At 41.1% G+C, this 13,209-nt stretch overlaps 2 protein-coding genes across 2 annotated transcripts in view; one reads left to right on the forward strand and one right to left on the reverse strand.

Annotated features, from left to right (window-relative positions):
• Positions 1–3,410, forward strand: part of LOC127571463 (arf-GAP domain and FG repeat-containing protein 1-like) — a 47,669-nt gene extending 44,259 nt beyond the window's left edge. Inside the window, 3 exon segments of the mRNA XM_052017855.1 lie at positions 1,825–1,980; positions 2,079–2,164; positions 2,756–3,410. Of these exon segments, the coding sequence (XP_051873815.1) occupies positions 1,825–1,980; positions 2,079–2,164; positions 2,756–2,815 (302 nt within the window). The 3' untranslated portion in view covers positions 2,816–3,410.
• Positions 3,411–3,466: 56 nt separating this feature from the next.
• On the reverse strand, positions 3,467–11,505 carry LOC127571648 (thiamine transporter 2-like). Its single transcript, XM_052018228.1, has 5 exons — positions 11,269–11,505; positions 8,906–9,746; positions 6,972–7,164; positions 5,890–6,028; positions 3,467–4,924 (listed from the first exon to the last, which is right to left on the reverse strand). The coding sequence occupies exons 1-5, from the start codon at positions 11,437–11,439 to the stop codon at positions 4,757–4,759; spliced, it is 1,512 nt and encodes a 503-aa protein (XP_051874188.1). The 5' UTR covers positions 11,440–11,505; the 3' UTR covers positions 3,467–4,756.
• Positions 11,506–13,209: the final 1,704 nt, after the last annotated feature.

A 13,209-nucleotide genomic window follows, 5' to 3' on the forward strand; every position in this document is an offset into this window, starting at 1 on the left:
GGTTCAATCCTTGCCTTGGGAGCAGTGTGTGTGGGGTTTGCACACTCTCCCTGTGAACGTGTGGGTTTGCGCCAGGTATTCCAGTTTCCTCCCACATCCCAAAGACATGCAGGTTGGTAGGTTAATTTCCGCAGTAAATTGCCCCTAGTGTGAAAGTGAATGGTAGAATCTGACTGGAGCTGATGAGAACATTGGGAGAATAAAAAATGGGATTAATGCAGGATTACTGAAAAAACGGGCAGTTGGTGATGCGCACATACTCGGATCAAAGGGCCTGCTTCTGTGTGGCTTGTGATGTCTGTGACTCTAGAACTGTATAACATTATCTAATGACTAGCCAGCAATCAAAGTAGGGGTTACTTTCCTATTCATTCTTGGCTTGTGGGTGGTGCTGGCATAGGAGGCATTTATTACTTGAGAAAATGGCGGTACAATGGCTCCATAATAGTTGTTTAATACCGATTATCTTTAAATTATTTTTAGACATCTAAAGCTATGTATTTGCCTTTTAAGTAGTTTATGGTGGTACAATGTAGTGGGAAAGTATAATTGAGAAGTAAAAATGGCCCAAATATGGGACTAAAAATGTATACAGAACAGACCAGGTAAGAGCAGCAGGTTTCTTCCCTAGAGAACATTAGTAACGCACTTTATTTTATTCAGCTTTTACTTGAATTTTTTTTTCTACTGATGCAGGCATTTTAGTCCCTGTTTTTTTTAAAACTGAATGGGCTTTCACATTGAGTCAAGGTTGATTTGAATTTTCCGTTCTTTGAATAGGTAGTCCAAGACACTTGCACTGCACCACCATATACTTCAAGGCAAATATAGGACTTTAGAAATCTAAAGTTAGTTTGAAACTCACTAGCCACGCACTAAAGAAAAATATTGAGATACGTTATACATGTCAGAATTGACTTTTGTGATAGTTTGAGTGCTCATACTTTATGTGCTGAATATTTAAAATATTTCCACTTTAATATGCATTTACATGCTTAGTTCTTTTTGGTCCATGTAGTAGCTCTTCAGGTAGGGCCAGAGTTTGCTGCCGGCAATGAAACACCTGTGCCTACCGCTGTCCCATGAGGTAAGTATGAGCTTAACTTTTCCAGGTGCCAATTGGTGACTGAACCATTTCAAACCTAAATGGCAAAGACCTCTGCAGCATCAGGGCCTTGTTCGATATAGTGCTGTCATATAGATGGACCATTACAAAGCCCACCAGTGAAACAGCTGAACAAACTTTGACAGCCAGTTGAGCCGTGTCCTCAAGCCTTCTGGCTGACAAACTTGTCCAAAACATTCTGAAGCATTCAGAAAAATATTAAGTATAATTAAAACTTTTATTTTATTAAAATAAAGCAAGCACAAAATGAATTTAAAACGTTAATTTAAAATTATAACCCTTTTCATTGAGGGGAAGGGGCTCCGTGCTCCTGCGCATCTGGCCTGACACAGCTTCAGCTGGCAAATTCTCCAGCAAAATGCTGGGGAATTGCGGCAAGTTGTTTTCCACCAGTGGATTCCCATGAGGATCCCAGCACCTAGATGAATATGGGAAATGATGCAGGAATCCTGAACTTAATGGGACTTGCGAGGGGAAATGCTGGCAGTTCAGCACTGAATTGCCGGCATTTCTAGACGAGTTCTACCCAGTTGTGTTGCAGTGGTGTTATCATTATCCATGCTTATCCACAGCAGTGCGATCATAATCCCTCTCGTGTGTCAAGTTAAAAGTATTCACTATAAAGATCACGTATGCTTTAAAGTGAGCATTTAAAACTTTTAGTTCATTTTCTTTTTCTTTTTTTCTTTGTGTAATAGTAAGCTTTGGAACAGCATCGATGAGCATGCCTACTCTGTTTGCCACCCCCACCGGATATACTCTTCCCACCAGTTTCAGTGGTGGTTTTCAGCAGCCTGTTTTATCTGCCCCGGGGGCCTTTCCTCAGCACTCAGCCTTCCCACCACAGCCTGCTGGTAATACTAACAGAGCTTCTCATTAATCTCCAGTTTCATAACTTTCCTCTTGTCGGCGCCATTCACACTAAACCTCTTGCCTTTTTGTTTCCCTTCAGGTGGAGGTTTTAGTTCATTTGGACAACCAAAGCCAATGGTTATGCCATATAGTCAACAAATGGGAGTGTCAACTAATCCATTTCTGGTAATATTTGAAAATATTTTCAACTTTTTTTTCTGATCTTGAATTTCCCTTTTTAAAGCCCACCCATCTCTTAATGTGTCCAAAGCAATGTAGATGCCATTTAAAGTGAAATGCTGAGTGTCAGCTCATGAAACTGATTTGGTCTAAGAATATGAATCTCAATGGCTTTACAATGTCCTTAAAGGATCTTGGGTCAGTAAGTAGTCCAGCTATATGAGGTCTGCAGCTTGTGTGGTAACGTGGCGAAAATGTGTGAAAAGGTTAAGCTTTTTGTGAATGTAATTTTATAATCAAATTGTGTTGCATACTATGAATATACTTTTAATGATTATATCGGAGGTAGTAGAAAAAGCTGCTTTGAAGAAGTCTTGCTGCTTTGAGGCACAATGGTGGAGATGCATTGAACAATGGATCAAGCCATACATGGGTGTATATAGGCCAGATTTAGCCATTATGTTGATATAGCTTCTCAAAGGGTGTTCCAGTTTATTTACTATGAATCTTGCAGTTCACTTTTATGTAAACTGTATTATGCATTTAAAGACAACCTATAATCACTGTCCCTTTCTTTCCCCGTTCCCCTCCTTGCAGGCTGGAGCTCTAATGGGGCAGTTTCCAACTGGAAGCTCCTCAACCAACCCATTCTTATAGCACGATTGGTTCCTGTCAGGAGTGTGCTGTCGGTGTGTGACGTCTCCAGACCTCTTGCACAGTTTTGTTGCTCACTGATCTTAGCTTTAAACACAAGAGTCTCTGAAGCTTGTATTTTGTATAAATGGGATAATATATGCAGAAAAGGACTTCCCTGGTGTCCTTTATTTAACTGTTACTTGGCAAGAAGGTTCAAGATGTAACCATATCATGTATATTGAAATGGGCTAATGTTAAGTTATTGCAAATCCTACCTTTCATTGCTGTGCAGTACTGTACATATTTTTCTTAGAAATTTAGCTATTTGTGCACATTGGTATTTGTAATTTAACACTTATGGTAATGTGAAATGTTACTGAACAAGAATCATAAGACTGCTGAATCTACAAAGATGAAATCGCTGCAACAACATTTGCCTTTTAAGTTCTAGTTTTGAACTAAACTAGGAGTTTTATCAATTTGGTGACTTAAAATATAGTGGATTTTCTTTCTCAGAGGAAAATTCTCTTATTTATAATCTGAGTATGTAGAGAACTGCACTTCTGCCTAATAAAGGAGATCATGTTTTGCTACAGTTTGCAATTATCAAAATAAATACTGTATTAGTAAGAATGACTATGAATATTTATTTTGTGATTATTGTGATAACCCTCATATTGGGAATACAGCACATGATAAAACACACCTCATAATGCCTTTGCCTAACAACTATATTTTATTAATCACGATTGATTCAGGCAGCTCAAAGATTCACTATGTACTTTCAAAAAAGACTCATTAACTCTTTGGTTTCACAACTCTTCTAGTTATACAACTCTTTAGTTTACTTTCACAACTTCCAAAACTTACTACTCTGGCACATGGAAGGAAACCAGAGGAAAGCCACATGGTCACAAGAAGGACATGTAAACTCCACACAGACAGCACCAAAGGGCAGGATTGAACCTAGGTGGCAGAAGCTGTGCAGCGCTAACTGCTGGGCCACTGTGCCTTGGTGCCACAGTTGACCTAGTATTGCCTTAATATTAAAGGCAGCCACAATCACTTTACCTCTGGATTCCCATCCATATTCACCTGTGGTCCCGACTGAATCCTACCGAGAATCTGTTCAGGTTTTTCTTGAGTTAAGTGCTATTTGACAGAACTACTGATGACTCTGCTTCCATTAATTTACTGTGATTGGGTATAGTCTGGTAGAGAGCTAATTGGACAAATTGGTGGGTGAGAAATGTTACTCCAACTATAGCATCTAAAAAAACATGCAGCACAGAAACAGGCCCTTCAGCCCACCAATTGGTATATTAATTGGCTTCTGTAAATTGCCCCTAATGTAGGTGGATGATGGGAGTATCAGGGAAAGAGTAGTTGATGGGGTTGCAAGAGAAAAAGTGGGATTATTATAGATGGGCACTTGATGGTCAGCATAGACATGATGGGCTGAAGGGCCTGTTTCTGTGCTGCATGATTTTAGACTCTATAAAGTTGGAGCGAATGGGGATGAAAGCCATCCATACCTCGCGTAAGGAAGAGATGTTGGAGGTTGTTTATTTTGGTCCAAAACTCCAAGAAGTGGGTCAGAGCATCTTAGAACCAACTACTTCATCGATGACTTCTTATGCAATTGAATGAGACCACATCCAGCAAGGTGTGTGAGGTGAACAGCAGCAAGTCACTCTCCCAATCAGTGCTCATTGTCCAACAAGAGTGTCTAACCATCCCTCATTCATATAAGCACCATGACTACCAAGAGCTGGATGGAGGCAGATGAATCCATGATCCTCAACTTGCATTGATTTCCCAAAATAAGCAAGTTTTTTTTTCCTTCCACTCTAATTAATTTGCTGCTCTCCTGTCCACTGCAGCATATTTTACAATGGGTGAAAATTAAAACAAAGGGTGTAAATGACTGGTGTATGTGGGGTGGGAGATAACAGACACTCTTCAGAGCTCTACTGGAATGTCGATATCATTTCTGGACGGTGAGGTATTTTCATTGATCCCCGAACGCATTTGCGTCTTTCCTTTCCATCCAGTTTGAACAAAGGTGTAGACTCCTCTGACGAGGAAAAGTCCAGCTATTACAGCAAAGTAAGTTGCGTAAACAAGAAACTGCAAAAATTAAAAACATTAGTAGAGATTACTCTGGATAATAGCTTTAGTGTCATATTCACAGGCATCATAGCAAAATAGACACAGCGACTAATTGCAAATTGCACAGAGGAAAGTGCTGCATATATATTCTGCTGCAGGATGTTAAAGCCAGAATATTACTTTGAAGCAGCAGCTTTATTATCTCCTCTCCTGTATGCTGAAGTTGATGTGTGCCTCTCTCAGTCACTCCGTTGCCTGTACAGGTTGAGCCCAACACCGAGCTGGAAGTAGATGGCCTGCTGTATTATTTAACCAGGTTCAGGTGCCAATGTGTTACAGCATGCAACAAATTGTATCTGGTTTCCTTCTGAGCAGCCTTTTTGTGTTTATGCCTATTGTTCAAGTATATTCTTGTTCAAAGCTTTAAAATCTGTGCCTACTTTAGATCCATCTAAATCATTGACATATTATGAATTGCTGGGCCCAAGCACTAATCCCTGCGGCACTCCACTGATCACTACCTGATATCCGGTAAGAAACTCATTTATTCCTACCCTTTGTTTCCTATTTGTTAACCAATCCTCAGTCCACGCCAGTACATTACCGTCAATCCCATGTACTTTAATTTTTCACACTAACCTCTTATGTGGGGCCTTATAAAATAAAACCTGAAAGTACAAATATACCACATCCATAGGTACTCCCTATCTATCCATGTGATTACATTTTCCAAAACGCCATTAGATTCCTTAGGCATAATAAACACATTCTGAATTTGTCCAATCCCTTTAATGCTTTCCAGGTGTCCTGTTACTATAACAGTTATTATATTTTTTCTGATAGATTCTGCCATTTTCCCCACTACTGATGTTAGACTTACAGGTCAATAATACCTTACTCCTTTTTTTAAAATATTGGGGTTTTATATATATATATATATATATATATATATAATATATGTATTATTTATACATTGAATTTACCTGAGTAATAATGTCCAAACCAAGGCCTCTTGAATCAACCACAACAGTGGTCAGGAGGGTTTGAAGTATCAGGGTCGCAGTGGTGTTTACTCCAAATATGAGTGCATAGTGTCCCTTAAGGTTAACTGCAATCTGAAACCTGGATTTAGAGAAGATTTGTTATATTTTAAACTCTCATACTTTTTGGGGATATCAACAAAGTCATACATTTATTCAAACAAAGACTGATGCTAACACCGTTTGTGGGATTACTTACTTGTGTACACTGTATATATAAAAAAAGAAGCCTAATCCATTTCTGGGCTAATCATAAACCTAACCATCTATTTAGAGGGATTTACAAGTGAGGTTTCATCTGTGCATGTCCCTAAAAACAGCTTTAAAAAATGAAAATAGTTTGTTTTACCAGAATTGCATATCAATCAAACTCAGTCTCTTGTTGGAGAGTTGAAATTTTTCAGGTGATGACAACAGGAATTCAAGTTGGAAATACCTTGACCGGCACAAAAGACAATGAGTGTTGGGCAAAAAAATGTTGGCTTCATCAGGGATACCCATATCCTGTGAATTTAAAAAAACTCAAATGTCATGGTCTGACATTTGGTAGATAACTAATGGGTAAATTCAACAGAATTGAATTCAGCTAATTAAATGAGATTTGTAACAGAGGGACTTAAAATAAACCAATTGACTGAGACAAAAAGTAAAAACCTTACCTTTTGTATGGTTTCCTCATTTGATCGAAACATCCAACATTCAGATAATGTTAAGCATTTTGCTCATAAGCAGGGTCAATCTTTACATTAGACTTCTCTTACAAACATTTTAACCATTTTGGGTCAGGCAGCATCTATGGACGGAAATGGACAGTCAACATTTCGGGTCGAGACCCTTCATCTAAGTCAACTGTCCATATCTCTCCATAGATGCTGCCTGACCTCCTGAGTTCCTCCAGCTTTTTGTATATTGCTCCAGATTCCAGCATCTGCAGTCTTTTGTGCCCTCGATTTAACCATTTTGTTCAGTTCTGTACTTTCATTAAAAACAGCTTAGCACAGGTAGACTTACAGTATCATACTTGCATTGCTATGGTGATCAGTAGCATGTAAGAGCTCTTGAGTATGCTATAACATGCATAACAGACCCAAATTTCTTTTGTTAAAGCCATGGCATATAAAACTCCGCTGTTCACCACTGACAAGATGACGAGTGCCAGTTCAGACCAGACTGGCCAGTCTAGCTTCATATGCCCAATGGCAAAGGAGCAAATGGCACCTGAAGAACAAAACGAGGAGAGTCATCAAGGTCATCCAGTCATGAGCCAGATCAGCTGAGTAATTTACAGGATCATATCACCCCTTTCTGTCTATTTTAATGAACTGTAATGTATTTGCTATAAACACGGTTTCCTTTTAAGTCAGATCTTCTGAACTCCTAAGGGTTGTACAACAAAACCCTCTGCTTCAAGTGAATTACACTTCTAATGAACTTCCTCGCCACCTCACTTTGGCTTCATTTGTCTAGAAGAGGTAATTGCCAGATATATGAGACCAGCAAGAACTGTTAAACCTGCCAGTAGCAACAGAACTTACTGTTAGATAAGTTCCAATAAAATAAAAAATGATAAACCTTCATTTGAAACTGCAAGTTCACCGATCTAAATGACATCACATCATAAGCAGATAGAAGCCAAGGTCAGGAGTTTTGTAATTGGAGATTAAGTGTCATCCAGAAAACTAGGAATATTGCACTCTTGCCAATTAGCCTATTATTTATTTTTCTGTGACTTTGTTAATGTTGTAAAACATAGGAGACCATTCAGCCTATTGAGTCTATTCAGACTTAGCATTCTCGTCAGTCCCACCACTTAATCCTCTGTAACCTATTCTCTCAACTCCCCACCTCACCAACCCCCACCTAATTCTCTCGTTGCCTTCCTTGGCTAGGGGTAATTTACAGTAACCAGTTAATTTACCAGCACCTCTTTGGATGGTGGGAGGAAATCAGAGCACCAGAAGGAAACTCCACACAGACTCAAGGTCATGGCGGATTGCTGTAACTGTGCAGTAGCAGCACTACCAGCCCATAACATTAAAAGAGTCATAGAGCAATACAGCATGGAAACAGGCCCTTCAGCCCCACTCACCCATGTCAATCAAATAGCCTAACTGAGCTACTTCCTCTGGCAGCTCATTCCATACACCCATCACCTTCTGTGTGAGAAAGTTGCCCCTCAGGTCCCTTTTAAATTTTTCTCCTCTCACTCTAATTCTATGCCCTCTAGTTTTGGACTCCCCTACCCTGGGGAAAACACTTTGGCTATTCACCTTATCTATGCTCCTCATGATTTTATAAACCTCTACCTCAGCCTCCTAAACTCCAAGGAAAAAAGTCCCAGCCTATCCAGCCTCTCCATATAACTCAAGCCCTCCAGTCCTGGTGACATCCTCGTAAATCTTTTTTGCAGCTTCTCCAGTTTAGAGACATCCTTCATATAGAAGGACAACCAGAACTGTACCCAGTACTCCAAATGTGGCCTTACCATATATGACGTCCCAACTCCCGTGCTCAATATCCTGACTAATGAACCATTTAAACTATTGCCTAGGTGGAACATTTTGCTAAACGTCTTGCATCTTGTACAGCCTTCCATTTGTTGCATTGGATATTCTGATACTGATCTCTTTTTTACCTGTTGTTTTTTTCCCATTTGTTGTGAATGTTTGATTCACCTCATTTCACAGGCTCCTGAAGACTGCCTGTGGTTTGGGTGGGACCTGGTAAATATTTACCAGCCTTGCTGTGAACGTAGAATTTAGTTTCACCTCACGAATCCCTGAACTGACCCCACACTCACATTCTTGATACTTTTACAGCACAGTGCCCCTCTCTAATTGCTTTCTTATTCCTAAAGCCTCTCTTTCCTTTACCACTCCCACATATTTATGACAGCATCAGCAGGAAAGATGGTGCTTCAACAGTTTTCTCCTTTACTGATAAATGTTCCTCAACTTACCCATGAGGGTAGCCACGGTTTCAGCACCACCATTGTACACTGTAACATTCCATGTTGGCTCAATGTGATCCCAGAGCACCTGCACATAACTCATAACTTGGTTAAAGCCAGCCGAGGCCAAAGCCCACCAAGTGCACCAGCAGAGTAGTCGTGGAGACGAGTAGCATTCTTTCAAATCAAACCACAGTTGGTGGAATACATTCAAAGTGTTGCTATGATCTATCACCTTCGCCAATCCATTAACGGTCGAATTAGGCACCTTAGCATCCAACACTGCTTGTAACTGGGTGGTGGTTGTATCCGGATTGTCTTGGGGACTAACGTTTCCACACTTTGGCTGGCGACCATCAGTTGCCGATGGGAGTTGGTTGTTTTCAGCCACTTGTTCCCTGTGGAAAATCATGCTTCTCTTGGGCATTGGCAACAGCATGGAAGTCAGGAAGGCCACTGATACAGAAGCCAGTGCAATCACATTTAGGCACAAGTACGAGACATTCCCAGCAGAGATTAAAACTTGTCCCAGAGTTGAACCGAAGGTGTGTCCGAACAATGTGACACTTTGACAGTAGCCAGTCACTTTCTGATAGTGCTCAGAACTAACAACACTGTAGATATATGAATAATAAGCAATACGGGTGGCAACCACCAGCCCATAGAAAAAGAGCGCAAATTTCATGAGCAAAACCCCTTGGCCAAAAATCAATATTATGCCTTGAATAATTAACACAAAACCATGAAGAACTACAATAGGTTTATATCTTAAATAATCTGTAAGCAAGAAGGTGGGAATTAACATTACCAAGCAAGAGTATGTCCATACTGGCAGTATTTCATTCATCACCTGAAAGTAAATAAGAAAGTGCGTAAGGATACTTCTAAAAAAAAAATTGGATGAAAAATAAAACTAATAATCCTAGAAATAAGACAAAGTGCAATGTTGGAAGTATGCACAAACGGATCATATTTTGAATAACATATCCAATGTTCATTTCTATAGATGTGGTTTCTCGGATATAGAATCTGGATTCCCAAAAAGAGTTTTAAATTCAATGCACAAAAAGCTGGAGGAACTCAACCGGTCAGGCAGCATCTATGGAGGGAGATAGTGGGGTCAAGACTTTTTATCTGCACTCGGAGGAAAACTTCTTCAAGGTTGGTGTACCTTGAAGAGACTTCACATTGGAGTAGCAAAATGGAGACACAAGAGACTGTAAATGCTGGAATCTAGAGCAACACACAAAAAGCTGGAGGAAAAGGAAAATGAGATGTGAAATCAGCTGCAGGAATGTACACCTTATGCTGTAGGTTAAAGATACTAAGGTCAACACTCTGTTGCAACTCACCCAAGTCTGCATGTGGCACAAAAGATGCACCAACTCAAATGATGAGGGCTTTAGAAAGGTGGAGCTGAGTGTTCCCAGTGGAGCTGGGACTTCTAACCAGTTGAAGAATAGAACTAAGTGGATGGGGACACCGTCCCTATCATTGACCTGTGTGATATGTAAAATGTTGAACACAAATATATGTCTAAAGGACTTAAAATAATATTCCTTTTCATGAAGATCAGCACTGAGTAAATCCTTAAACAATTCCTTTTAAGAAGTACGTACTCCAATTTCAGAAAAAGATCATTCAACATTGTAAATAATGGATGGAGTACATTGTTCAGTATATTCCACACTCCACAGACTTTGCTCAAAAGGTGTAGGGTGAGGTTTTGTGGACATTGAATGGGATATTCCCACTTTTCTCCTTTAAATTCTGAGGGGTTAGTAAAACTGAATCCTCCAGGATGATCCCTCCAGGATGCCATCCCTTTCTACAGCTGTGATACTATCCCTGATTAGCAATGCCACTCCCCCCACTTTTACCTCCCTCCCTGTCCCTTTTGAAACATCTAAACCCTGGAACATCCAGCAGCCATTCCTGCCCTTGTGACAGCCAAGTCTCTGTAATGGCCACAACATCGTAGTTCCATGTACTGACCCATGCTCTAAGTTCATCACTCTTGTTCCTCATACTTCTTGCATTAAAATAGACACACTTCAACCCATCCAACTGACTAAATTTTTGCCCTATCAATTGCCTATCCTTCCTCAGAGTCTCTCTACACACTGCATCAACCTGCACACCAACTGCCCCATCCTCTGACCTCATCTGTTATGTTATATTTTTTCATCCATTGTTCTTCACTTCCATTATTTATGGTAAACTGCCAGCTCCAATCTCCTGAATGGCCACTGTTTACATCCCTCTATCTCCATTTTATACTTCCTTAATTAATTACTTCTTGATGTTATGATGCTAGTACAACAAACTAGAATATATAACTTTGCAGATTAGAAGTTCTATTCAACACACACCTGCTGAACAGTAATGTTTTTGTCAGATCCAGCCAGATAAGCCACAAAAAATGAATCTGCTGGCCTCATCATGGTGAAAAATCCAAAGGCACACAGAATCAGTGTAGGATACAGCCATTCATTGCCTTGTGCTCTCTTCCAGTGGTCTGTAGCTTGACAGCAGGATGACATGGTGCTAAACAGGTGTAGTTGGAACGAAGTGAAAGTATAGGTTTTCCACTGCAGTCCTACAACAGTCTAAACCTTTGATCACAAAAATGTGAACTTTCAACAACTCGCCTTAAATAGGATTCATTCCTGATGTACGCAATTTGAGGTAAATAAGTTACTGAACCCTTAACTAGTGGGAGAGGAAAGACAAATTCAAAGTCTTTGTATAAACTTCTGTTATACTTTTCCACAGGAGATACAGAGCAGAATCGACGGCAAAATGTTCCTTCCAATCTCTAGATGTTGAAGTGAGTGGTTTGACATGGTTTACAAATTCATTGGTGTTTCAGCACAGGAGGCTATTCATCCCCTTTTATGTATGCTAGCTCTTTGTAGAATAATCCCATGAGCTTTCAGTCCTGCTCTTCCTATGATTATTTTCCCTTATGAGTATCGCCAGCAAAATGACCACATGTTTCTGACTGGGTGAGACAGGTAAAGATTCTGTCTTCGTCCTGAGCACTTGCCTTCCACGTTCACTGGCAGTGGGAAAGCAATCACTGGGAGCTCCAATGCAATGGGGTGAGTGGGAACAGGGGGCCTGAAAGCAGCAGTGAGTGGGAGTCAGATATGGAGTGGCAGTGGGTCAGAGTGGGGCACTGGAGGGGCCAGTGGGTGGAAGCAAGGGAGAGTTGTGATGGTAGGTGGGAGCAGGAGTGCAGGCAGGGGGTGAGAGTAGGGGTCCTGGTGGCGATTGTGAGCTGGTGGGGAAAGGGGGAACGATGGGCCAGAGACAGTGCCGGAGTGGCAATGGGGAACTGGTGGCTGGTGGTGGTAGGAGCAAGAGGACGGGAGGTGGTGAGGTGGGAGCAGGGGTTGGAGGTGGGAAATTGACAGAAGATCAGGAAGGGGGGGGGGGGAGGAGCAGAGGTGTCAGTGCGTAGGAGCGAAGGGCCAGAGCTGGTGTGTGTTCAAGTGACAGGCTGGAGTCAACGGTGGCATGGAAAGAGGAGGGCTGGAGGAACAGTGGGGGGCTTGTGTAGGGTAAGTCATGGGTCCAGATCCAAATTGAAGTGAAATTACCTCCTACAAAGGTACAAAAGCCTGAAAGCACGTACCACCAGCCTCAAGGTCAGCTTCTATCCCATTGTTATAAGACTATTGAATGGACCTCTTGTATGATAAAATGGACCCTTAACCTCACAATCTACCTCGTCATGTCCTTGTACCTTATTATTTGCCTGCACTGCATTTTCTCTGTAACAGTATATTCTGCATTCTGTTATTGTTTTTCCCTTGTACTACCTCGATGTACTGATGTGATGAAACAATCTGTATGGATGGCATGCAAAACCTTGGTACATGTGATAGTAATAAACCAGTTACCAATGTGACTCAATCCATTCTGCTCATAAGTCAGGTCAAGAGCAGGTCAAACGCTGCAGCAATTGACTCATCTCCTGACACCCCAAGGCCTTTCCATCATCTACAAGGCACAAGTGAGGAGTGTGATAGAACATTCTCCACTTGCCTGGATGTTCAGCTCCAACAACGTTCAGTGAAATCACCACTATCCAGGGCAAAGCAGCCCACTTGACTGGCACCTCATCCATCACCAGGAACCTTCATTCTCTCTACCACCAGTGTACCATTGACAAAATGCTCTTCAATAACTCAGTTCGACTACTTGGACAGCACCTCCTAAACTGGTGACGTCTGTCTCCAAGAAGGAGAAGGGCAACAGGTCCATGGGACCAGGATGTACAGGTTCCCCTCCCAGTCACACCCATA

The sequence above is a fragment of the Pristis pectinata genome, chromosome 6 (genome assembly GCF_009764475.1).
Source record: "Pristis pectinata isolate sPriPec2 chromosome 6, sPriPec2.1.pri, whole genome shotgun sequence".
Classification (NCBI taxonomy): Eukaryota; Metazoa; Chordata; class Chondrichthyes; order Rhinopristiformes; family Pristidae; genus Pristis; species Pristis pectinata.

Coding starts and splice junctions, on each gene's coding strand:
- LOC127571648 (XM_052018228.1), bottom strand. CDS start 11,439: ATGTCATCCTGCTGTCAAGCTACAGACCACTGGAAGAGAGCACAAGGC. Junction 9,747..11,268: donor AAAACATTACTGTTCAGCAG/GTGTGTGTTGAA, acceptor ATTTACTTTCAG/GTGATGAATGAAATACTGCC. Junction 6,029..6,971: donor CTACTGATCACCATAGCAAT/GCAAGTATGATA, acceptor CTCTAAATCCAG/GTTTCAGATTGCAGTTAACC.